The 25,759-nt window shown below is 37.5% G+C and overlaps 2 protein-coding genes across 2 annotated transcripts in view; one reads left to right on the forward strand and one right to left on the reverse strand.

Moving 5' to 3' along the window:
• Positions 1–2,837: 2,837 nt before the first annotated feature.
• Positions 2,838–16,301, reverse strand: cusr (Copper-only SOD repeat protein). The gene is made up of 10 exons (XM_042485910.1): positions 16,019–16,301; positions 12,022–14,104; positions 11,392–11,491; positions 9,533–9,601; positions 8,320–8,421; positions 6,630–6,762; positions 6,426–6,540; positions 5,581–5,705; positions 3,601–3,678; positions 2,838–3,111 (listed from the first exon to the last, which is right to left on the reverse strand). Exons 1-10 carry the CDS (start codon positions 16,056–16,058, stop codon positions 3,020–3,022), a joined length of 2,937 nt encoding a protein of 978 aa, XP_042341844.1. The 5' UTR covers positions 16,059–16,301; the 3' UTR covers positions 2,838–3,019.
• Positions 16,302–24,559: 8,258 nt separating this feature from the next.
• Positions 24,560–25,759, forward strand: part of add3a (adducin 3 (gamma) a) — a 116,963-nt gene continuing 115,763 nt past the window's right edge. Inside the window, exon 1 of the mRNA XM_042484713.1 lies at positions 24,560–24,658. The gene's annotated coding sequence lies outside the window, so the exon portion shown is untranslated. The remainder of the gene's footprint in view (positions 24,659–25,759) is intronic.

The following is a 25,759-nucleotide window of genomic DNA, read 5'->3' on the forward strand; positions in this document are numbered from 1 at the left end:
GTAAAATATGGAGTCTTGAAACTAACAAAAGGAAGCCTTGATAAAAACAGAGGTGGGATCAAGTCTTTTTTTTTTCACAAGTAGCCAACTTTTGCACCCAAGTCCCAAATCAAGAAAGGCATGTCCCAATATCTAAACTTTGAGTTTCGAGTTTTAACCAAGTTATCATTTGTATGTAGCCTATATTGTTAGTTTTGTTTTTCCTTTTTGTTTTATTTATTTTTACAGAGATAGACAGATGATAGTTCATTATACATTTATGCCAACTGTCCTCTACCCACCCAAGCCCTACCCTTCACAACCACTCTCTAACCAAGCCCAGGTAATTAAAGAGGAATAATAATAGTAATGATGATGATAATGATAGTAATGATGATGATAATTATAAAGATAATTAAAGAGTCATTAATAAGGGACAAAATTAAATGTAATTTAACTGCAAATATTTACATGATTTGATTGACATTTTGAGAGCAAGGAAATTTGATCCAGAAATCTAAACATCAACATACATGGCCACAAGTGACAAATGTATTTTTTCCCTTTATTGTTAAATAATGTGACAAAAAGGAATGAAATATATAGAAAAGGTGAACAGGACAAATGAAATAGACGTACATACAACATACATACATAAAGGCAATAACATGAAGTAGTTATGATCTGTGATGTGTTTTAGCAAGAGTCCAGTTGTAGAGATCATATATTACATTATATTAGGTTGGGTATGTGTGTGTGTGTGTGTGTGTGTGTGTTTTGATGTTTATATGTGATGTGATTCTGGAGAGTTATGCTTGTGGGGTAAGAAGCAGTATATGGGTTAAGAGGCAGAGAGAGAGAAAAAGTCATTCAAGTCATGTCATTCTTAAAGTGGCATTAAATGTATCTTAACAACATGTTAATAATAATATATAACATATATAACACTGCCCATAAAATCATGCAGTTACCGTATTTAAAAAAAAGCACTGACTCATTGAAATCATGTTGGAAAAATGTCAACAACATTCTCTTCCTAAATTTGCAAACATTTTCTGAAATACAGTTAGTATTATGTTGTTGCATGTTTATGTTTTATGTCAGAATGAAATAAAAAGATTAACGTAAACATTAGTTATTAGGGAAGGTATCAGTTATTTTCAAGTCTAAAGGTTCAAGTCCATGTCAAATTGCAATTATTTTTTGATTTCGCTAAATCAAGTCTGAAGTCTTTAAATTTGTGACTCAAGTCTGAGTCGAGTCCAAATCATGTGACTCAAGTACACATCTCTGGAAAAAAGCATTACTGTTAATTAATAACTGATTATATAAATAGGCCTAAATAATACCATTAGTTCAATACTATTTATTAAAATGACCCATAAAAGAAATATCAAGTCAGCTGATAAGTGTAGCCTCACTGAAACTTTATTTATTTACTTTGTTTTAAAAAAAAAATATTTTACTAGACAATTTAATTTCGCAACCTGTTGTTTTTACCCAATTTCTTTTCTCTTGGCACACATTTACTAATTTGTCTTCCTACACCCGAAGTGTATGTTATCATGACCTGCACTGGCAGTACTAAGCTTCATTATTTTTTTACTAACATTAACCACTTTACTAACAGCAGTTTAAAAAATCATCTCAAGACCTTTTACAGTCTTGTCAATTTCGGCTCATTAAAGACGTCCTGTGTGCTTTACAATAAAACTAAACACATCTGAAATACAAGGAGAATGAAATAAACTAAAATGTCATAAACGGTCACCAAACTAATAGACAAGATACAAGAAGGCCAAAACTAAAAATCAAGATAAAAACCGAGAATTAAAATAAATGAGATAACAATAAAATAGACAGACAGCCTAGATAAATCAGGATGCTTTGTGATAGAAGAAGCCCATATCTTAAGGAGATAAAGCTGACAGCTTTGTTTCCTGTAGTGCAAAATCTCTGTCCTTGAGACAGAAAAACCTCTGTCTGAGGATCTCAAACTACGCAAATAGTAGTAAGGGATTAAAAGGTCTGAAACGAAGCCAGGCCAAGAAGAGCATTAAAAGTAATCAATGAGATCTTAAAATGAATTCTTAAACAATCAGAAAGCTTATGTAAAGAGGCTAAAACCGGTTTGATGTGATTATACTTCTTGGTTCTGGTCGAAAGACTAGCAGCTGGGTTATAGTTAATGGCTTTAGTAATACAATTAATCAGATAATGCTATATAGATAAATTATTAGCCTCTGATAAGTTAATAATTAATAGTTTTATGAAGTCCTTGGTTGTTAATGTTTATATGCTGTTAATAAATGGATTTTGGTCCATGTGCTCTGCAGCAATTTTATAAAAGGTCAGAAATCAATTGAAGCAGTATAACCGATGAACTAAGAGCTGAAATTAGATATTTGCCAGAGATTTTTCACAATGTATCAACCTAAAACTGTTTTTATTAATAGTATTTAGCTGATTTATTGTATAAACAATAGTTAATTATTTACGAACCACTGATTAAGTCCCAAGTTACAACTCCTATACACTTTTCAATGATGCCTTATTAAGTGGTATCAGCATTTTATATAAATGCCTTTCTCTTAAAATGAATGACAATATTATGTAACAGACTTTTGGCACAAAGTATACAAACATTATTGTACTTTATTCACAGATTTCCAGATATTTACACACATTTTGACATGAATATATGGATGGTGCATAAATAAAGAAAAAGAAGTCAGGATATCTGAAAATGTACAGCATTAATTTCACCCACTCCAGTCCAACAGTCCAATAAAATAAAATGCAATCAGTATCTGCTGCGGAAAAATGAAGTTTCTATAACGGCTACATGAACAGAATAGCCTAAAATGATTGCTACAAAAAGTAAGCTGTTTAAAGAAACACAGTTATAATTGGCTTGATAATGAATCAGATGACCATTGTATCATTTGGTGGGCTACATTTCATAAACATATTCACAGTTTTACAGTGTGAGGATCCATGTATCCACGCTGATGATGCATGGTGTGGCCAAATCTTGGAGCTATAAGGAAACAGTAGATGGCAGCAGGCAGGCAGCAGCAAACATCAGGCCAAGCAGGAAAGTTCCTGGCGCCAGCAGCCGACTTGCAAAACCTGAGGGCATCAAATGAGAAACGTGCACACAGGTTATTTCTGCGAGGAATGGATCTTAATTAAAGCAGGACTATGACTCAGTTTATAGGCAACTGCATTTGTACTCAGTAATTGCCTTATTAAAATTAATAGAAGAATACACACACCCCAATAAAGAAACAATGCTGCCTTTAAGTGCCCATGAAAATAAAATAAATCAGCTGAGGAAAAAGGAAATGACATCTCTGAGAGCATGGCGACATTTTTTTTTTCCATTTTACATATCATGTACTGCAGTTGTAACATGTTTTTACAAATCTTAAACTAATGTAATCTAGCAGAAATGATCATGATATCTTTTCTTTCAGAGAGCTGGTTATATTCGTACATTCAACACAGAGGGACTTACAAAAGTTGATTCAATTGACATTGATACATAAAGAATTTCAGACTCCCAGAATGCACTTAAAGACCAGTTGAAGTCATGATTACAGTATGGAGAGTACTTACTGCAAGTTTCAGACTCTCTGTACACACCCATCATCTCGCTGTTTTTGACGGACGCCAGACGTTCAGCGCTGACATCCCCTGTAAGATACAGACAATGTGGCAATTAGACGCAGACTGTCCAAGCCGCAGTTACTGATTTGCAATACTTGATAATTACTGGAGCTGAGTCTAAAGGCAGTTATGGACTTGCTTTTCCATCATTGAGTCAGATGAATACCTGAAATTCTGCATGTCATTTCAAAAGTTTAAGAGATAACAAATAACTCCCATTAAGGACTGTGCTTTTTTTTTCAACCCTCCCCAAAGCACAAACATGTTTGCCTGAGACTCCCTCAGTGACTGGGGGAAAATGACCCTCCCTCCACCTCAAATCTTGTTCATATTCACACCAAATGTAGGTACTGGAGCCAATGCAATGAGCAAATATTACGGTAGTGAACATTCATACACAGCAGAGGCAGTATCACTAACTTTGCACAGTAGACATTTTTAGATTTTGAAAACTGACCTTTCGGTGTTTGAAAGTTAAATGTTAAAAGGTAAAAATTATATCCTGGAGTTTAAAAAAGGACTGAGTTTTCACTGTTGTCACGCCCTCAGGAGTGCAGTATTTAATTTAATTTTTTACAGGATCTAATTGATGCAAACAATGTATTTTTTGCGAAATCTTAAATACGACATTTCGAAGAAAGTAATTGTTGACCTTGACGTGTTCAAGGACTGTCAAAATTTGAATTCCTGATGATGAATTTTATTTTTTGACAGTTTGAGGCTTTGATAAAGTGCCAAACCCACAAGCAATATTCATGATTCAGAGGGTATTTAAAATATAAACAAAATTCAACCATTTAAAGTCCCTCCCATGCTAAAAAAAGTTATTTGACATATCTTCCTTATTTTATGGTCCCTTACATGGCAAACTTTCCCTTCAGTTGGTAGTCAAGTAGGTGTGATTACTTTGCACGCACTTTTGCTCTCGACCAAGGTCAAAGTCTATTAATTATTTTAAATCTCTCAAGCGCAACAATGTTCATGATTCATTCTCAGCTTCACACTGTCTGAAAGCTCTTGGTGCATCTTCTTGCTCAGGATTTATTGCAATAGTAAACTCTCCAGCTTGTGGGAGACTTGTGAGGGCATAAATGCCCGTCCTGTGCTATACTGTGTGAAACCTCTGTACAGATCCTTCTCTGTTTCCCCCGCTGGGACAGAAAATGAGACACATAGACACTCAACTCTAGCTTCAGGTTACTAAGCAATTTTTCAGGTTTTCTAAAGATTTTTCAATGCCGGTAATTGTTCATTGACCTGATGAACACAGCGTTGGGCACACAGATTGCCCAGGTGGGTCCTACAGGACTGAAGTGTTTATAGGCGTACATACAGTCTGATAGCTTGAGATTATATCTCACATACAATAACGTCTGTGTGTTAGTGAATGCATAACCCAACAGCCATGGTAATAATGCAGGCTTTATGTGATCAAATCAGCTTTACATTCTGTTTTTTCCCCTTATTTTTTCCAAATAATCTCTTTACCTTTATTTTTTCAAATAATGATAGCATTGTTTTTTTGTGGCACTCCCATGTCATTCCAGAGAGGTTTTATAGTTGGTGTGTACTGGAGATGCAACATTCTGCGTTGATTTGTTTGACACAGTGCTCTTCAAATAACCTGTAGTTATAGGATCTTCTCTGAAGAGGTGAGATGAGTCAGCTGGCCGTATTACTCACCCAAAGTGACCTACTTAAATGTTATTGTTGCCTAAGTGGTGGTGTCAGTTGAGGATTTGAATTGCATGGTTAATGACTGTACTATTAAATTTTGATTTTAATTGTTTTAATATGATATCCAGTATAAAAAAGAGAAAGTGTTACCACTATTACTACTACTACTGTTCTACTGTTACTCGTGTTTCTAACCCTAATACAGTTGCCCTTTTTAGTGGGATATTCTAATTTAGAGAGTGTCTGCCTTACCAGATACCATGTACTCGACTCGCTGGCACCTTGTGTTAGCTGCAGTGTGGGGAGAGCCATGCAGAATGGTGACTGTCGCTGTTGTCAGATTCAGGACATTTGCAACCCTATTGCGGAAGTCATATCTGGGCAAAAAGAAACTGAACATCAACTTTGTGATCACGTAATACACTAATTAACTGGAATAATATCACAGAGCATTGTATTCAGTGTGTTTCATCTTATCCAATCCAGATATGATCAAATACGGTGGTCAGTGAACTTCGGAGATTGTTTTGATTTTTCAGCAGCGCTTCAGTATGTACACTGCCAACAGTGGCACTGAAATTTTGATTTTACAATTGAGCTATAAAGCACAGATCTGTGTAGCCTGTGCTGTCTGTGTTTGCATGCTGCATTTCATACATGAGATGTGGAAATGCAGACAGAGGCACAGAGGAGAAGAGACCTTGCTTTTCTTTGATATCTAGTGTTGGCAAAAAAAAAAATGGTGTTGCACGACCTGTAGTTAGCACCGTTAGATTGTTTATCATATTATGTGAATGCCTCTGTCCCACTAAAGGTCCCATAGAGCCACTTCCAAACTTTAAAACTATGTATGGAACAAGGTTAATCATCAAATATTCACACTGAACAGCCAAATGCGATTCGACTTGCGTAACTCTTATTTGGGCACAGCCCTGTCAAAACCAAACAAATTTACAAAATCAAAAAAGCACTCAAACACTTCTGTGGAATTTGTCTACAATAACCAAACCCTTCAGGTTCTGCTCAGGGCAAATACTGACAGACTGGCATGAAATTGTGACAAAAGGTTATAACTGATGCATTTTTAATACACTCACGAGCTAAAGTTAGCCACTCTGGGGAAAGTCTGGTTTGCTGAAGGGGATTCTGGGATAATGTTGGCACATGCAATGATGCTGGATCCGTTCTTCAGCAGTACAGATCTTTGGACCACTGCAAACACAGGCAAAATTAATTAATTCCCTATGTTCATTTCACATTGTTACATTCAACAAAATGTTAAAACTGAATCAGTTTGGTACCAGAGTTTTGTCCAGAGAGCTCGATGATGCTGTCAGTGAAGACCTGTCGCTCAGTCAGGCTGACTGCACCGTGTCTTGCAGACAGCTCTCCCACCACACAGCTCAGAGGGGTTAATAGTGAACAGTTGGAGCTCTGAAGAGAGAATAGAAAGAAGGAAGTGCTTTAAACACTGACCACATAATGGTCATGTTTTTATAGTTGGAAAAAGAAACTCTCAAGTAATAGACTTACTTCCCTTCACTGTTTGAATGTTTTGTCCCGTATGTACAGTATTAAAGGACTTACAACTGAGCGCTAAGACCTTAAGACTAAGGTCTTTAATTTCTTAACCAGTAGTTCTCAGCCTATTTCCTTGAGGGACCCTTTTTTCTTATCTATTATGTGAAGACCCCTGACCAAATGACGTATCCTATGGATATTATACTCAATGCATAAGGACAGAACAACTGATAAACCGTACTAATAATCCAAATAGTGAATGCAATAGTTACAGTGAGTTTGTGTAAAACATGCAATATGGACAAATTTTGAAGAGATTATTTCCTGAAAAATTTGCATTACAGATGAATTTTGCTGATTTTTTTAGGAACCTCCTTTTTGACAAAATTCAGTGTTTTCTTTTTCCTAAGGCTTGGCTAGAGCACTATTAGCTCTTTGGTGTTTAGTGGCATACTTTTCTAATGAGACTCTTTAACAGAGAGAGAAAGCTCTGTAAATATAGCTTGTGCAGATCTTCACTGTGATCTTACCCTAATTTTTTTTTTTACATTTTACATTTATGATAATCTAAGAATACTTTTATTTAAATGAAATGAATGAAGTGCTGAGGTTTGCTCTGCTTGTTGTTGTTATTTAAAGTTTTCTTAAACTCCTTACAAGCTAAAAGCTTCCGCAACCCCAGGTTGGAAACCAGTGTTGTAAACCATTAATACAACTGAACATATCAATTAATGCAAAAGTCCAAGTATTTTCAAATTAATAAATCCTACTGTGATTGAGAATAAAATTATTTCAGTTATGATGTCATGCAAGTATACACAAACCAATCTGACAAAACTTTGAGGAAATACATTAATATTTCTCAGAGACTGAACAAAGTGACATCATTCACTGGATAAAAGTAACTTGATAAAAGACAGAAATGTCCCTCTATGCCTGTAAAAGACTCTGGGTTGGCCATCTATTATACATAAAGTACACTATGATAACTGAAGAATTTAGATAAATTGTTCTTATTGTATGAAACACACTCCTAGAAAATACAGGAGGGACATCTATCATGCCATTTACCAGGTACCCGGCTGATGAGGGGGTTATAATGTAATTATTGACCTGATTTAAATTAAAATTTAATTGTAATTTATAAATTTGCTAATGGTGTAATCCAGATATGAAATTCTTCATGAAATCTTGTTTAAAACAATCTGAACAAAAACCAACACAGGATGATAACATAGGATACATAAATATCTGCAAACAGCCCTGCAGTAAAGGTCTGCAAAAATGCTGAACAAAATCATACAATTAAACATGCCTTAAAAACTTTAAAACTAAATGAGAAGCAAATGTTTACATTTACAGTGCTTATTGAACAGATTCAGTACTTCAATGCTATTATCAAACTCCAAGAGCAGTCAAGAGAATAGGTGGCAGACATGCAGAAGTAAAGTAGACACAGTCCGATCTTACCATTGACGTCATGTTGAAGGGATTGAATGTGCCTCCCCCACTGCTGCACTGTCGGGTGGTGGTGCTGGGGTTGGTGGTGATGGACAGGGATGCATTAGACATCTGCAGGGGGTTGGATAAAGTATTGATACAGGGAAAAACACACACACACACACACACACACACACACACACACATTAAAAATGAGCACATTAACATTGTGGACAAAAATCAAAATCTGGGAACTTAAATGCCTGCACTGTATTATTCATCCCCTCTCACTGCTGTTAATGTAAAACCTCGTGCCCTTAGGTTACAGAGAGTTATATACTGGTTATATACTTTATCCTGAGTATCAAAAAAACATCAACAGGCAACAAAACATTTTCTTAGAGAATGACCTCTTTCCAAAATGAAACTTAACACCACTCTTTTGTTGCTCTCAAAACAGCTCTGGCACTATCTCTGTGGATCTGTGTGTGTGTGTGTGTGTGTGTGTGTGTGTGTGTGTGTGTGTGTGTGTGTGTGTGTGTGCGTGTGTGCGTGCATGTTGAGCGTCTGAAGTGTTTCCTCCTCCGTAGAGCACTTTCATGCTCCTACGTGGCAGAGGTTGCTGGTGTTAAATGAATCCCACCTCTACTGCAGTGTTTCTGCATGGTACTGGATATGGATGATTAGTTGTTTCTCATCACTTTCCATGTTGATGTCAAATTCACTGTTCTTTGCCTTTTGCAAAGTCACATTTTATTTGAAACCTACGTGACAAGCCCCCTACAAACTGCGCCCACCACTGGTACAATACAATCCCTCTTAACAGTTACTTGAACTCAAGGAAATTGTAGTGACTAAATATGTGGCAAAATGTAGAAATTATCCACTTTTTCCATTTACTGTATTCATAATGCATTAAGATGTAATTTAGCTTGTAGGTAAAGAGATGTAAACCTAACCCTTACCTTAACCAGCTCCTTTTTAACCTAACACTTGCTAGCTGGTCTAACACTATCTTAAGTTGTTTTTGATCAAAGTGCACACACTCACGGTTGGCAATTCTGAGCTTCTAAAATGTTGATAGTCTTAAAGTTATTAACAAAAATACAGATAAATACAAAGTGTCTGATCAGAAACAAGCTTTTATATCAGATGTTTATGGATTTGGATACAAATACAGCAAGAGCTAAAACTGACACACAGACATGATGATTTCACCCATTCATTAAGAATCTGTACTTACATTTAATGCTTTTAGGTTCACCTCCAGTATGGCATCACTGCTACTCCCATCAGGAAACATCTGCTGCCGCTGTCAGCATATTAGCAGACAATTAAAGAGACTGAACTAAACGTGCACTGTCATACTCTCATAGTAATTAGTTAAACCAGTACTGGGTAGATGTTTTGCTGAAATACAAAGGCAGTAAAAATGGACACAAGGAGGTATTTTGCATTGTAACCATTCTTACACTCATTATATGACTCTCAGTTAAATCTGCCTGGTAAAAATAAGTAGATTTGGGCAAACAATATTATTTATTTCCCATACTATCCTTGATAATATTGCTTCTTGGGAGATACAGTATCACAAGCTCTCAACCATGGATGTATTGCAGAGCTCAGTATGGGGCATCTGGAGGGCGGCTGACAGAGACAGCTGTTCCCTTGTGGAGCTTCCTAGTTCAGGGGGCCTGTAGGTTTCACTAGCCAGCAGGCAAATGCTAAGCTAAGCTAATGATCTCACCCATGCTACCAATGGCTCTGTGTTGCAACCCACCACAGGCATAATGAATTCACTGTCTGTCCAGTGCAGCAGAAATACTGTCATGTTTTTGTGGCAGGTTGGCTTCTAATAAGTTAGGTTTAATGTGGAAATCTCATTTGAATTGGTTACACAGTCTTCTAAAGAATTTCCTCTGACTTGATGAATTAAGGAAGCACTTTTGAAATCCTTTTCAGAACTGTAGTCAAGTTCTCTTACACGAATTATGGATGTTTTACAAATGTATCTCTGCCTCTAAATAGTCACAACTTCCTAATTCAGTTTAGGTCATGCATACATTACACACACGAATGACATTTTTAACACTTATTCAAAAAACAAACAGCCCATAAGTGCACAAAGATAGAGCTTTTTTTTAAAAAAAAACTATTTATGATGAAAATGATAGCGGTGTGGACTTGAGTTACATGACTAGCACTTGCGACTTGAGTCACAAATTGGAAGAGTTTAGATTTGACTTGACAAAAAAGACTTGCAACTCGACTTGGACTTTAACACCAATGACTTGTGACTTTACTTGGACTTGAGCAATTTGCCACGAAAATACCTGATACCTTCCCCCCACTAATCCAATTTATGATTAAGTTCAGTCACACCTGTTTTAACAAACTTGTTTTAACAAGAGCAAATTTTAAAAGCATGCTTTGTTGTTGTAAATGTAATATATAATTACATTGTTTTTAAAATGGCAATGCATTTGGTGAAGAGTGCATTAAGACTTGTTTAGGACTCAGAACTCAAAGTTTAGGACTTGGAACTTGTTAGTCTTTAATTTGGACTTGAGTGCAAAGACTTGAAACTTACTTGTGACTTGCAAAACAGTGAGTTGGTCCCACCTCTTGGCCTTGTTTTTCTCACTTCCTTCAAATGTGTTTTGATATTTTGCACTATGGCTTAATTTAGCAAGCTGAACTTTGGCAACAAAAAATTGGGCAGTTGAGTAAAGATTACTATAATTACTGGTGCGAGCTACCCGCAGATAAACGTACTCTTTGAAAAGTGTTGTAAGAGATGAGAGCAACCACCATCTTTCTTAAAGAGGAACTCTCCTAGAGAGTAAAATTCTCTGATTTAAAAAAAAAACAGCCGTCACTTTCAGCCAGCCTCCATGGAGCTGTATGAAAATATGAAGTATGAAAATGGTGTGATGTGGAGTTGGAAAGAGTTTGGATTACTCATCTCTGTTTACAGTAAACAAGGATCTCATTACAGCATTAGTGTTTGCTAGGTTAACACTTGGATTTCTGACCAAGCCTTCAGTCAATACAATTAATTGATGTTTAGTTGAAAAGACTTTGGCTTTTGTTGGGTCTTACCAGCATAACTGTCCCATTCACGCTGCCGTTGAACACTGCCTTGGCAATAATCCATCGTCCATCTGAATTTCTTTCAGCTGAGATATTAGCACACCGAATTCTGTATAGAAAACACAAACATTCATGTACATACATGCACAAAAAGACACAAAAATACAAGATGAGCAAAACATTCAAATCCTGCAGGATTAACCATTAGAATGTTCTCCTTCACAATATTTTGTTGAGTCATTCCCAATGAATGAGGAGGATTATCTGTGTGTTATAATACAAAACATTATGATATGACTCTATGTCTAGGACACCCTACACCTGTAATTGCCCTCAAAAGACGACCCAAGTCTGTCACTGTGCCAGAGGGCCACTCAGGGTGGCGAAGCTTTGATACGTTAGTCTGCTCATGCTGCAAAGACATCAGTGATGACTCAGACTTGACATCTGCTAAAACTGATCCCATTTTCTGTATGCTGTATCTGCACATGACAGAAAATAGTCAGTGCTCACCACTTCTTGTTTCAATATAGGAATCTATCTGAAAATGTTCACATATCTTCTTCTCTCCTTCAGTTTCACCCTCTGTTGGTTTCTTTCCCTCAAATAAGCACAAACAAAAAGCACACAGGCTCTCACCTTGATCCGTTAGGTGCGTGAATCACCACCGACCTTCCAACTATGCTGAAGGGTCCATATAATGGCATGTTGGGATCCATGTATACAGCCATAGACTTATTGAGGCCAGCCAGCGTCCCAAACTTCCCGCTTATGTCACCAATCTCATACTGGTCCACTGTGCCGACTCCAGGTCCGGGGCTGTTTGATATGTTCCAGCCTAGCGGGTTGTAGTGGCCCAAGATGTTTGCGTTGGAGCAAGGGTCTGAGCTACCAGGTTTGACTGGCAGTATGTGGACATGGTAACCCGCAGCTGAGGAGTTCAGGTTAATTAGAGATACATTTATAGTTGTGGGTCCGAGTGGGACAGCCTGGGTGAACTTGATCTGGCCGCTTTGTATTTGGGAGCCAAACCAGGTACCTAAGCTAGCTTTAGGGACTCGCACCATTGTGACATTGGCACAAGCAATCCTCGGCCCTCCTCTTTCTGCTTGATGGATGACCACTGAACGACCAATAATGCCTGCCTCGGGCACCCAAGATGTGACATCAGTGAAGAAGTTTTTTGCTTCCACTCCGCCCACTTTGGTGCCGAGGTTGATGGTGCTGTGTTTGCTGGAAAGGTCTCCCACCTCGCAAGAAAAGGGCCTGGATGGGTTACAGTGGAGAGCATAGCTGCTGTCTGTTGTGTTGATGTCAAATGGGTTCCAGTGTCCTCCTACTGAGCCACAGCGATTTTCATCATCATCTCTTTCTGAGCTGATGGGGTAGGTGTGAACATGCCAGTTGTGGTTTTTGGTTGGTGTCATTGAGGAATTTCCGTACACCAGATCCATGAAGATGGATACGTCTGACAGAGGGTTGTTCATCAGCTGGGTGAACCAGATCTCACCAACCACAGGGAACTGAAATCTGGCTCTCGCTACAATCACTTCACCAGGATAACTGATGCTGGCACAAACATACCTGGCACCATCTGGTTGATGGATCACAACTGAGCGACCTACGATGCTGTTCCTTCCAAAAAGAGGAAGGTTGTAGTCTGTGAACATCATGTTCACCTCATTTGCACCTGCAAGCGACATATGCTTGGCACTGAGATCACCGATCTCATACATGTCATGCGTTGAACCGGGCATTTCTGGGTATGTTGGGGCATTCGTGTCAACACCGAATGGATTCCAGTGGCCACCAACATTATCATTTGAGCACCGGCTATATGAAGGTGACCTGACTGAGGGGAGAGGAAAATGATGGACGTGGTAAGGGCCGACTTTGCTCTGTAAGTTAGTCAGATTCACCATCAACTTTGTTGCATCAAATGGGGAAGCCTGACGGAAGCTGAAGTATCCTTTGATCCCTCTCATATTAACAACAGCACTGACCTGTTTCTCAGGTACAGGATAAATCTTGGCACACTTATAACTCGACCCTGTCTTGAGGAGAAGAAATCGATAGTTCATGTTGAAGCTGGTCAGGTCCAGACGGGATTTCGCAGGCATCAGAGGGGTACCGACTTTCACAACACCCAGAGTGGTCAAAGTTGAGGAATCTAAGCTTCCCAAAAGAACACTGCAGCTTGCAGCAGAGCTTGGAGATGCAAAGAGAGTGACATTAGATTTTGAGGCATTGACCTGACCGATTGTAACTAGGTCTGCAAGCAGCCTGGGATCATTGTTTCCATTGTTAAGGCGAATGTAAACATTACCCGCGATGGGTATGTTGAACCTGGCCTGATAAGTCTTGAGCGTTTGACCTTGACTTACAGCCGTGCATACTTTCGTGCCGTTACACGTATACAAAGTCAGCGAGAAGTCGTCCAGATTTGAGTTTTGTTCAAAGAGGCCTGACACGTTGATGGAGGGGTTTGAGGAAGGATCGGCCATGAAAGTGAAGATGCTCGAGCCAATGTGTGCCTTGGAACAGGGCTGAGCAAAATGGCCATACTTGACAGGGAACTCACTGAGGGAGAAGTTGACTGAACTACAGGACCCAGCGCCTGAGACGTTGACAGTGGCCATACCGGAGGTGGAGTTAAAGTACACCTGCCCTGTGACTCCTCCCATGTTCAGAGGTGCCATAAACTGAACACAGAAAATGGAATCTGAAAAGGGTGACAAATAGGAGGTAAAGGTAGTATTCTGGGTCCCAACACTTGTGAATGCACAACTCCACACACAGAACTCTGATATTATTCAGCAATACCCTCAGAGGCATCAGTGTATCCATTTACAAACATTTTACTCTAGCTAATGCACTGTTCTAATGATTAATGTTGACACATTTCTACTTCACTAGCAGGTGACATTTAAACTATTTCAAACTTAACTGTCAGCATATTAAAGAAAATATGTGTAAAAAATCATCAGTTGAGACATTAGAAGACAAGGGGCAGTTGAAGTAGTGTCATGTTACACACACTGTAGGTTTTAACTTTCAGGTTAGTTTTCAACAAGGTATGAAAATCTGAGGAAACTGGGTTCAAGCTCGAATACATTTTGAAGTGAAAAACTGAATGAATAATGAAGGGGTTCAAAAGTAGTTGAAAACTTTCATAAATGGGCAGACTTCTCAGAGTTTGAACTTTTCATCCATTCATAAAATATTAAAATCTGCTGAAATTTTAAACAAGTTTTGTACCAGGAAATTAGAGTCCTTGAGAAAAGTCTCCAGAAAATTAAGCAGAAGAATAATAATACAGACACAAAAACAGGGTTAGAGAGTGTGCATTGCTTGAAGCGAGGGCAATTTTAAACCTGTTTCAACATGCGTATAAACGGTCAATTTGCTTGGTGTGAGTGGTTCATTAGTTTCTGCACCCTGACGGGAATGGAAATTCGGAAAATTATATAATTGAATATCTTTTCACATTAAAATTCTGCAAATTTTATATGGCCAATTATATATTCATGATGATGATGATGATTTATAATGACATTTATGTGAAATATCTGCGACAGGTCATTGCTATTTAAAGAAAAATTGTCGCACTAATTATGTTTAATCACCTGATTTAGTTACACATGAAGCTATGTTTTTAACAACTTATAATTGCCATATTTGATTTTTAAAATTTTTTTTAGTTATGCAAGACAGTACATAGTACTAATTAACCTCGAGAGATCTGTGTCTATAACAGTGTTGTATCCGTTTTGTTAGGTGATACTATAGCAGATTACTGTTCAAGTTAGGTTGCATGCACCTTTTAGTTTCTGTTCTCAGTTTAATGTTATATATAGTGGCCACCGTCATGACATTTGAAGTCTTAATGGCAGAAACGTTACTTTCTGTCTTTGACAACAGCCCTGATGTTTATTATCATCACTTTCATAGTTTTTTTCACTTATTATTGATGTAATGTCTGACCTAGAGTTGTTATACCTCAACTGATTTCACTGATTTTTATAAACATATCCTTGGATTCAACCAAGGTTACAACTGGCTGATATTTTTGTCTGGGATACAGTAAAAACATTTAGTAAAACATTTCATTGTCTGCAGGATAAACAGATTCTGAGGACTGTCCGAACGCTATCTATTTCCAAGGACTACAAACCACTAATAACAATAAAAAAGGATTGCAGGTTGCTCAGGTTGGTGTGCAAGCAAATTGGTTTGTTATTGTCAATTTGCACATGTAAAATCAGCAAATTGTGCCTAAGTGGGATCCACTGCACTTATAGTTAGAGAGCACTAACATCACATGTTTCTAATTTGATCATTGAGATCGTTTCAAGCCTCTCTGGGATTCAGAGAGGGAGCTGCACCCATGTGCTACTAAATAACATAATCTGCAGGTTGTCCTTTGAACCAAAGAAAGAGCAGCTAATAAACAAACCAGAACAAAGACACTAATCAGTAAAATAACTTCTGTTGGCAGAAAACCTGCAGACTCTCTGTCCTCTGTGGCACGTGGTTTAAATCCCCGACATAAACATTAGTGTGCTGAATACACAAACCACTCACAAAGCCAGAGTGGCACATTTTGCAAAGGGCAAAGATTGCAAAACATACTCACCAAGTAAAGACAACAGCAGGGCAGCTGTCAGAAGGCACATGGTGGCAGATGTGTGAAAAACACACAGGAAAGAGCTGAATATCTATTTATAATTCAAGTGAAATAATGTTGCAAAAAAACTTCACTGAAGTCATGCAAATCCTCACTGAAGAAGCAGAAAATAACAGCTCAGTTACAACATAAGTAGGTCAAGGACATCAAAACGATGGCCTGTGTGTGTCTAAGAGTGCTCCCCAAGAAGATGTCATGTGAAACGGGTTTTCAAAAGTGTGCAGCCTCCGTTGTGCTTCTGCTTTTCAGCAGCAGCCACTCAGCCTGTGATTGGTCAACAGGGTGGCAGTGTCACTTGTATGGAGTTAGGGAAGGGAGGGAGAATATTTGACAGCCTGGATGGGCGGAGGTGGCCCGTCCCTGTGGTGGCCACACTCAGCTCAAGGCAAAATATAGGACAAGAAGGCATTTGTTGATGGCAGTGTGTGATCTTTCAGGCTCAATCAGTTCAAAATGCAAAGGAAATATTAATTGAGTGTACACATTATAACTCATTTATTAAAGCAACAGATCAATATGTTGATGAAGCCTTTTCAGTTAGGAGTTTTTGAAAAATTAGAGCTAAGTTAATTTTCAGCTAATTGAATTGAAAGTGAACTGATCCTTTAGATTTGTTAGTGGGCTTTATGCTTCATAAGATAATATTAAAGTAAAGTAAAGTGATAGTTCATATTTTTTTAAGTCAGGTTGTATGAGGCACTTATCCATAGTCAGTTTATTATATAAGTAAAGTGTATATCAGTTTGCTTCCAGTTACGAGAAGCATTGGGAAGCCATTAGCAGCTTCAGTTCCACATTTATGCTCTCTTCAAAGTCACCAAACAACCTCACTTTAAAACATCTGAACTATTCCTTCAAGTGCAATCTTATCTTAGGAAGCATAAAGCCTGCTGACAAATCTAAAAGATTGGGATCTTTGTACTGTCAGCGCACAATATTCTATAAGTTACTTGCCTGCGCCTGAATGTTTCCAAAACAGGAACACAGTGATGATAGTCATCAGCAGCAATCTATAGTTGGAGATAAAAGCAATGTGAAATACATAATGAAAAATTACAAATATAAAACAAGTATACAAATCAACATTAGAGCAGCATCAGTTCAAGCCAAAGTTAAACTAAAAAATCATTTTAGACTCAGCTTTTCGTAAATAATAAAGCAAGCTGATTAAGACCACAAGCCCCCAAAGCAGCTTCAAAATTCCTTGCGAAGAACAAAATTCCTCCACAAGATATCCCATTATTTAAAAATTCAACTTTATTTAATCAGGAAATCTGAGATAAAGAGAGCCCTGAGTGCAGGAGTTAAAAAGTAAAAACAAACAACTAGACACAAACAAATGTAGATAAAGCATCAGAGACAGTCACCGACATCACTGAATGGATTTGAAGATAAAAGTTCATATTATATCAGTCGCTCTTATGGAGATGGTGGTCGAGAGCATTGTTGTAGACATTGTTCCAAAATCTTCCAGGTGTGAAACTGGTTTGAGATCAGCTGACTGTAATAGAGTTTCATTCTCATCATTTTCAAACTCACAAAACCATCCAGTGAGCCCTGGTACACAGAGACATCTGCATTCGATTTCTTTCTTCACTCTTTAATTCAGGTTTTCCCTTTAATTTGTCTCCTGTTTATACTTTGTAGCAATTAAGACAAATAAGGTGCCTAAAATTAAGCTTGTAGCGTCACGGTTTCATCATGGTTTTTTTCTCAGCTTTTTTCTGAGTTGATCCAATCTTTTCTTACCCCTTTTTTACAGCCCTGTTTTTGCCTCTTCCTCTTTCTTCTTTGAACATGCCTCAGCTGTCCTTGTGACAGGGTTGAAGGGGGGGAAAGAGGACATAAAATAGTAAGTTGTTCTAATAATAGCAGTCATCATTGCAGGTTATTTGGGGTAGGTCACGCAGCTATTTACACATACTGGAGGACCTATGAAGTGGGTAATACCCTCCACCAGCTCACTGATTGCGGCCGGAGCTGGAATTGTGACGTGACCGTGGACATGCAGGCTTACCATTTGTGCGCGCACACGCAGACAATAGGCAGAGACAGCTGCAGCACCACAGAAACAGAGTGGAGACATTACAGACTGTTTTCTAAATGAGGTGATACCCTCCACAGCATTATGCAAGATGAATCTAGGAAAGCTTTAGTTTCTATGGATTTAGAGGAAATCAATTTGACCTATTAGTTTTATTATGGTGACTTTATGAGTATAATTATACATTGAGAGAAGTCTTGTTCAGACAAGAACAGGTTTAACAAGATTAACATGCAGTTCATGATCAGTGCTTAGATAATTTGTAATCATCTGCAACTTGAATAATGCTTTGTTTGTAATACTTTACAGAAGTATAGTATTGTAAATGTGGGTGTCATTTCACATTGAACATATGGGATTTTGAGACATCTCCCTGAGAGCAAATTTTCTGTTTTGTATGTAATGTATGTTTTGACAAAAATGCACAAAAATAGAGTTTTTGCTGCAGACAGCAGTCATTTTTCTAATGATAAAACTGCCTCCCTTCAAGTAATGCTAATGATTCATTAGATTATAATTTTAGTTTATTTTATTTAATATGGACCAGATCCATACACAAAATACATCCACACAAAATGTTAAATACTGAGGTGTTATTTGTGGTATTAAATGTAAGAACAAATTTGTTTCTCTTTTAGCCATGATTTAATACCTCTATTAAAAATTTTAATTCTGTTGTATTCTCAATGCAGTGTACTCAGATTTACAGCATCTTGTGATCTTTTACAAGCTGGCAAAGGCAAGAGGAAATATGACCTTCTACTTTGAACTACTCTGGAAAAAAAAAACAACACATGTGCCAACAGGAAAAATGTCTTATGACGTACCAAAAACGTTGTCAAACAATGGACTTTATTATCAAGTTGTGGAATTATGAGGAAACATGTCAGAGATGTCAAGATGATTGACAGGGATGCTGAGAGAGAGAACAAAAAACAAAAATTAACAATACACATCTTGTTACTCTTAACTAGATAGGTCGCATTTGCACAATATTAAATTTATTTTTTATTTTTAAAGATAAGTTTTTGGGGCTTTTATTGCTTTTAATTGTGAGCGTGAAAGGGGGAGACATGCAGCAAGGGGCCGAGGCTGGACTTGAAGCAGAAGGCCCCTGCGGTGAGAACACAGCCTCTGTACATGGGGCGCCACTCTATCCACTGACCCACCAGGCGCCCTAATATTTAAGCTCTTTTAAACTTTTTTTTTTTTACTGTATATAAACCAATACAACAACAACCATAACAACAACAAAAAAAAGTCATACTTATGACACAAAGACAAGGTACTTTGTTATACAAGAAAGGGGAGATATTTTGCTGCCCGGATCTGTGTATAAACACAAAAATAATGCAGATTATGCAGCCTTCTTCCTCAAACAGCAGAGTAAGGAACAAACACTAAATAAACCACTTTTATCTTACAAATCAATGTTTTACGACACTTTTTAGCTCATCAGAGACGGGTTGCTATCCAAACAGCTGCTTATGTGTGGTAACCTTTTTTTTTTTTTTACTTTATTATGATAACTGAAACTGATTATGCACAGAGGTCTCCTCCTTTTCAAAACAAACAGACCCAGTAATTTAAATGGGTAAAACCTCTAAATTACGCAGTTTCAAAAAATCAATTTTCTTCCAGCTGCACACTATGGCAGCTGAGGCGGCTAATCTGTTCTGGCTACTGTAGAAAAAATGGCAGTGCAACATGGCGATCTCCATTAATGAGGACCTGCTCCATATGTAGATATAATCAGCACATTCTGAGCTAATGAAAACAAAACAATGCTTATTTCAGCTGATAATATGTTAAAGAAAATATACTTTTTAATTGATAGTCAATTTCTGGCAATATATCCCCTAAAGCCAACACACTGGAGCTTTAATCTTTGTTGTAAAGGATTTTATATCTTGAATAATTTGATTTCTGTGGTAATGTGTTCCAGAGTTGAGAGCCCTTTATGAAGTAAGCTGACTAACCAAATTTAGATCAATGATATGTACAGAAAAGCCTACCTCAGTAAAAACACAGATGTATGAGCAAAATACACGTAAAGAAAAACAAAAGAAAACCCTGCCTTTTTGTCTAGGGTCACAAGCCAAAGTTTTTTTTTTTTACCAGTGCACTGCATTTTATAAGCAATCATCAAATTTATCATAAAATCTTAATTTAACCAGTAACTTCAGCTTTAAAAAAGAAAAAGTAATTTTAAGTGTTGTAAAACATGAAACATTAATCCCCTTACATTTAGTGGAATATTAATAGTAAAAATTATTAAAATTGTGGTATAAGAATGTAAGTCAAAGTAAAGTAAGTATAAGATGTGTTACAAACTGCATTGCATACAGAATCTATGTTACGTCGATCTGCTCTGTACACACGGCATCTGCTGCACGTCTGTCTGTCATGGAAGAGGGATCCCTCCTCAGCTGCTCTTTTTTTCCCCACCGTTACAGATTTTTTTTTGGGAGGGTTTACTTATCCGCTGTGAGGGTCCAAGGACAGAGGGATGTCATATGTTTTAAAGCCCTCTGAGGCTAATTATGATGTGTGATATTGGACTTTAAAGCTCAAATTTAAATACATTTGTTCAGCCCTTAGCAGCATGCTTTGTGATTGGGCTACAGTGAACTTAGTTGAATATGTAAAGCACTTTGGATTGCCTTTGGGTATGAATTATGCAATATAAATACATTTATATTGTCTTGCCTATCTATTGCTGTACTTCACAAAGAGAGTTACTGTAGATCTGTTGAGGTAGAGTCGTGCTGTTGCCTCTATACCCCCTTTACAAATGCCCTGCCACAAGACCTGGTCAACTGTCTGTGCCCTCTCTACACTGAGGCCTGTCGCTCCGTGTGTTTCTGTGTTATAGCACATCGCATTTCCGAGAATCAAATCAAATGATAGAAAAAGAAACCTACCATGCCTGGCCTTTACCAGAAAGTCAGGCACGTCATCAATCAGTGTTTCTCTTGGCATTTGATTATTTTGAATGCCAGCTGAGTGAGTTTGAAAAAGAAGAAAAAGAATTCTAGGCGTAGCCCGAAACAATGAAAGACTCTTCCAGTAAATACAGTCAAGCCTTGGAAAGGCATTTAATTAAGCCTTTTTCTAGAATAAGGCTGTATTATTAGATGCCTCCTGTAGTTCCGCTTTCGACCCAATTGACATCCTTAGTCACATGTGCCATCAATCAAATCTGCCATCAGTACTGTCATCTTGTTTTATTGTGATTAGGAGTGGCTTGAACACAGCATGTGTCCGCGTTCTTTCTTGTCAGTAAATCAAACTTTGCTATGAATCTGATGTGAGAGGTGCTGGTGCTGTTTTAACGACTCTCCGTTTCCTGCAGAGCAAGTTTTCGAAAAGGATGACCTGATGCATCTTTTGGTAATGACATTCAGACCTATGCAGCATTGAGTTGTTATAGATATTCTTTTTCCATTTATTAACAGGGGCAATAAATGGCTTTAGCCAGCTATGTAAAATTTACATTACATTTTACTTTTTTTTTTTTTTTTTTTACATTTTAACACATGCGGTCCAAACTGTTAACAAATACATTTATTCAAATGTACAACAAAGAAAAAATGCCCCGTTTAATATAGTATGGGGTTATTTTTTTCTTATTGATTATTTTTGTCTTAAAAAGACACTGGCTCTGCTGAAACTCTCACATACACACACACACATCTTTACACCAATCCACTTTAAACTGTGGTATAACTGTGATAAAAAACATTCAACACTAAAGAAAAAGAAAATCATTACGGTTCTGTTCCTGGATCTTAACTCATCAAGTCAGCTTTATGTATAGAGCATGTTTCATTATAAAGAAACTAAATGTGCTTTATATATAAAAAGAGACATAAAAACATTGAGCATATGCAACACAATGGCAAAACAATGTAATTAGTAATAAACTAGAATTATCATCTCACAGCTGTGTGCCTCCTTTAACCAGTCATGCTGCAGTTACAGTTTCCACCATGTCTGTCCACACTCCTGTGTAACCATGACAGTCAACAGTGCTTCATATATAAATGTATCTTTTGGTAACCTGGCAGTACAGAAGATCTATACAATCAGTAGTTTTAAGATTAGTTCCTGACCAAATGTCTCCCTGTCTTTTCCTGAGTTATTAGTGTTTTTGCAAAACATTATGATGTTACAATGAAGTTGACCTTTGACCTTTTGGATATAAAACGTCATCAATTCATCATTTTACCCTATTAGACACTGATATTGTCTTAATTAGCATATGAATTCTTGACTTTTGGCCACAACATGTTTTGTGAGCTCACATTTACCTTGACCTTAAACTACCTAATCAGTTCATCCTTAAGTCCAAGTGGACATTTGTGCCAAATTTGAATTCCCTTAAAGGGTTCTTGAGATATCCTGTTCACTAGAATGGGATGAACAGATAAACAGCCTGAAAATAAAATGCCTTTGGCCATGGCTGTCACCAGCGTGGAGGCATAAAACAACGTTTATTTATACATATTGGTAATAAATTAACACACACTCACACCAGTGTTGGAAGACAAAGTCATGACTAACTCAAGAGTGTTTCGAGTCCAAAACAAGACCAAGACCAGACCAGCTGGAGTCAAACACTGCATGACACACCTGTGATAGATTGTGGCACTCCTTAAGTTGCTCTGAAAGATCCACGTGCCCATAATCACACCCAAAGACAGCACATGAAGATTCTTCCTCATTCACCTTTTCATTGTCATAATGTTATGTATCTATGTTTTCGATGAGAAAACAAATGCAAACCCTATGGAGATGAAATTAACTGTATCATTTTTATTCAATACTCCCTTTTTTGCACAGGCAATTAAGTAATATCCCCACAGTCGTCTTGACTGATCCAGAAGTAAAATCATGAGTCTGCTTCGTCTGAGACTGAGACAAGACTGGGTAGAAATATGGTTGAATCCGAGATGGGACTTTTGAAAAGTGGTCTTGAGACTGCTGCAGTTCATACTAAGACTGTTCACAGGCCCGAGATAACAGGAAGGTTTCCAGCTCAGCTTTAGATTGAGATACAGTTTCAATAGGCAAGGCAAGGCAAGACAGCTTTATTTGTACAGCACATTTCATACAACAGGGCAATTCAAAGTACTATACAGAGCAATAAAATACAAATACATAATTAAGATACAGAATTACAATAAAAGAGAGAAGAGATAAGATATAAAAGGTAAATTCACTTAATAAATGATTTTTAAAAAATCACTGTTAGAATTAAAATGATTTAAAATGATTTAATATTAAGTGTAAAAGAAGTTTGTAGTCATTAGCTGGTGGAGTAAAAAAGGTGGAGGAGGAATTCATCAGACAAAGCGTTCCAGAGGACGACCAAATGAACACGAAGACCTTTCAAAAAATAGATAGAAAAAGTTGGAAAAAATAAAAACATTTAATAAATAATATATAATAAAGAAGAACAATAAAATAACTGAAGCATATACAATCCTTTTTTCCAGTTCTCAATGAATGTATCCTTCTTGGTTCTCAAAATAAAAGTCATTCTCTTCATTACATAAATACTGTATACTAAATCAACCCATTCATCAAAATTGGGTTTTTCTGATTTTAAAGTGAGCTATCTATTGAATGAAAGACCAGTGATATGATTTAACGCTTCAGGTAATGTGGTTTTGTTTCGTTGTACCAGTGAGGACTCTGGTGGCTGAAGGCCACTAGATGGAGGCAGTGCAGCATATTTGTGATTCACAGATGATATTGGCATGGAAGCTAAAATGTTGTGTGTGTCTCAGCTGACTCATTCTTTGCATAACAATGCACATTTTACATCATAAAACGTGTTAATACTTGAGTCACACTGAAAAGAATTGATAAAGACAATAGAGATAAAAGCAGATGAAAAGGACCTATATGATGAGTACACATTACATATTAATATGTAGCCTGATAGATAGCAGTATCTATGGCAGTCCATGACAATATTCTGCATGCAAACTCTGATGTGTTTGCATGCAGCATATTGTTTGTAACTAACAGTATGCCAAGTGTAGTTTATACATTGTAAATAAAAATATTCTCTATGATAGCCTACGTTTACGTTTGTTTAAAGCCTGTACTGTGAAGCATGTCCCTTGCTAGGTCTGCTAAAGACAGTGTAACTGGGACAAACATTAATAATACACATCAACAAACAGGCCCCCATGAGTCACGTGTGTTCCGTCTCAGGCAAGGGATTCGCGAAAAAATGCGCTCGTTAAGATGAATAACATTCGACTTCCTGCCATATTGTGGGCCAGCGTTTCCGCTTTAACCGGCATACTAGATTTACAAAACATGCGCGGGCTGCCTGCACAGCCGCAGTGAGCGGGTTAACACCATCGTATTGATTAAACATCTGCGAAAGTGCTTGCGGACACGTCGTGCTGGGACGGAACCATTGAATTCAAACCGTGAAAACAGTCAGAAAAGGACCGGAGGACACCGGTGTTTGTGCAGGTCCACTGTCAGCTCCTGACCCGGGACCATAGTGAGTCTCACAGACGGTATGTAGGTAATTTTAATCATATATTTAGTCATTTAAGTATAATAACACGGACGGTGTGCTTTGCTGCGTAGTTGCATATCATTGCCTAGCACGCCTGAATGTGTTTACCGGTGTTTTTTTGTTTTTGTTTTTTTAAATACATTTGTTGTTGTAAAAATACGTTTTTGTGTCATATACGTATAAACATTTGTTCAGCATCTTGTGAAAACATGCAACCTTGTCCACGCTTTGTTATTCAAACAGCTGCCAGGCTACTTCACGTTGAATATTTAGTCATGAAAAGCCTACTGTTTGAATCGTTGTGGTTTATATTTAAGGCACACTCCAGAAAGCTCTATGTGTGTTCATTGAAAATGTCGTGATTTATCAGTTGTGTATGTTTAATGTTGGGGATTGAAACTAAGCATTTTAAAGTAGGCTAGGTTTTGCAGTGGTTTTTTTAATATTTAGGGTCAAATGGTCAGGGTCAGTAACATTGCAGCACCCCCTGCAGCTCATAAGGATTCACTCACAGTGCCCCTTTACCTGACTATATACTGATCCCACATGTTATGTACTAACTTATGGTCAAGGGCGTAGATTTTGTTTCAGTATTTAGGGGGACACATATGAAACAGGGGGGCTGGGGTTCCTCTTCCAGGAAATTTTGAGCATATAATGTTAAATTTTCTGCATTCTGATGATTTTGTTGTTGTTGTTTTTGTCTTTTAAACACCAATTTGTGCTGATTCTGCATCTGTTTATGTTTATCTTTCATCAAAATGAAAGTCCTCCACTACTTTAATGTTTTTATTGTAGGGAACAAATGCACATGTCCTAAAATCTATGCCTATTAGCATATCATTTCTCACATATTTCAGTAAGTTGCATAGAGATGAAGACAGCCTCTTTGAAGCCCCTGCATGTAGATGTGTGTGCGTGCATGCGGGCGCATAGCATCTTCATCAGGTTATTCAGATGGCGTAATATTTGTTGTGTTTAACCCGTTCATTTGCCGTGCCCCTGAGTGTAATTCTTATGGTGGGCTGTTTCAGTGAGAGCATATTCTTTGTTACTACCACTGAGAGTTGCCAAAGTAGGAGATCTTCAGGTCTTACAC

Source organism: Plectropomus leopardus, chromosome 4 (assembly GCF_008729295.1).
Source record: "Plectropomus leopardus isolate mb chromosome 4, YSFRI_Pleo_2.0, whole genome shotgun sequence".
In the NCBI taxonomy this organism is placed as follows: domain Eukaryota; kingdom Metazoa; phylum Chordata; class Actinopteri; order Perciformes; family Serranidae; genus Plectropomus; species Plectropomus leopardus.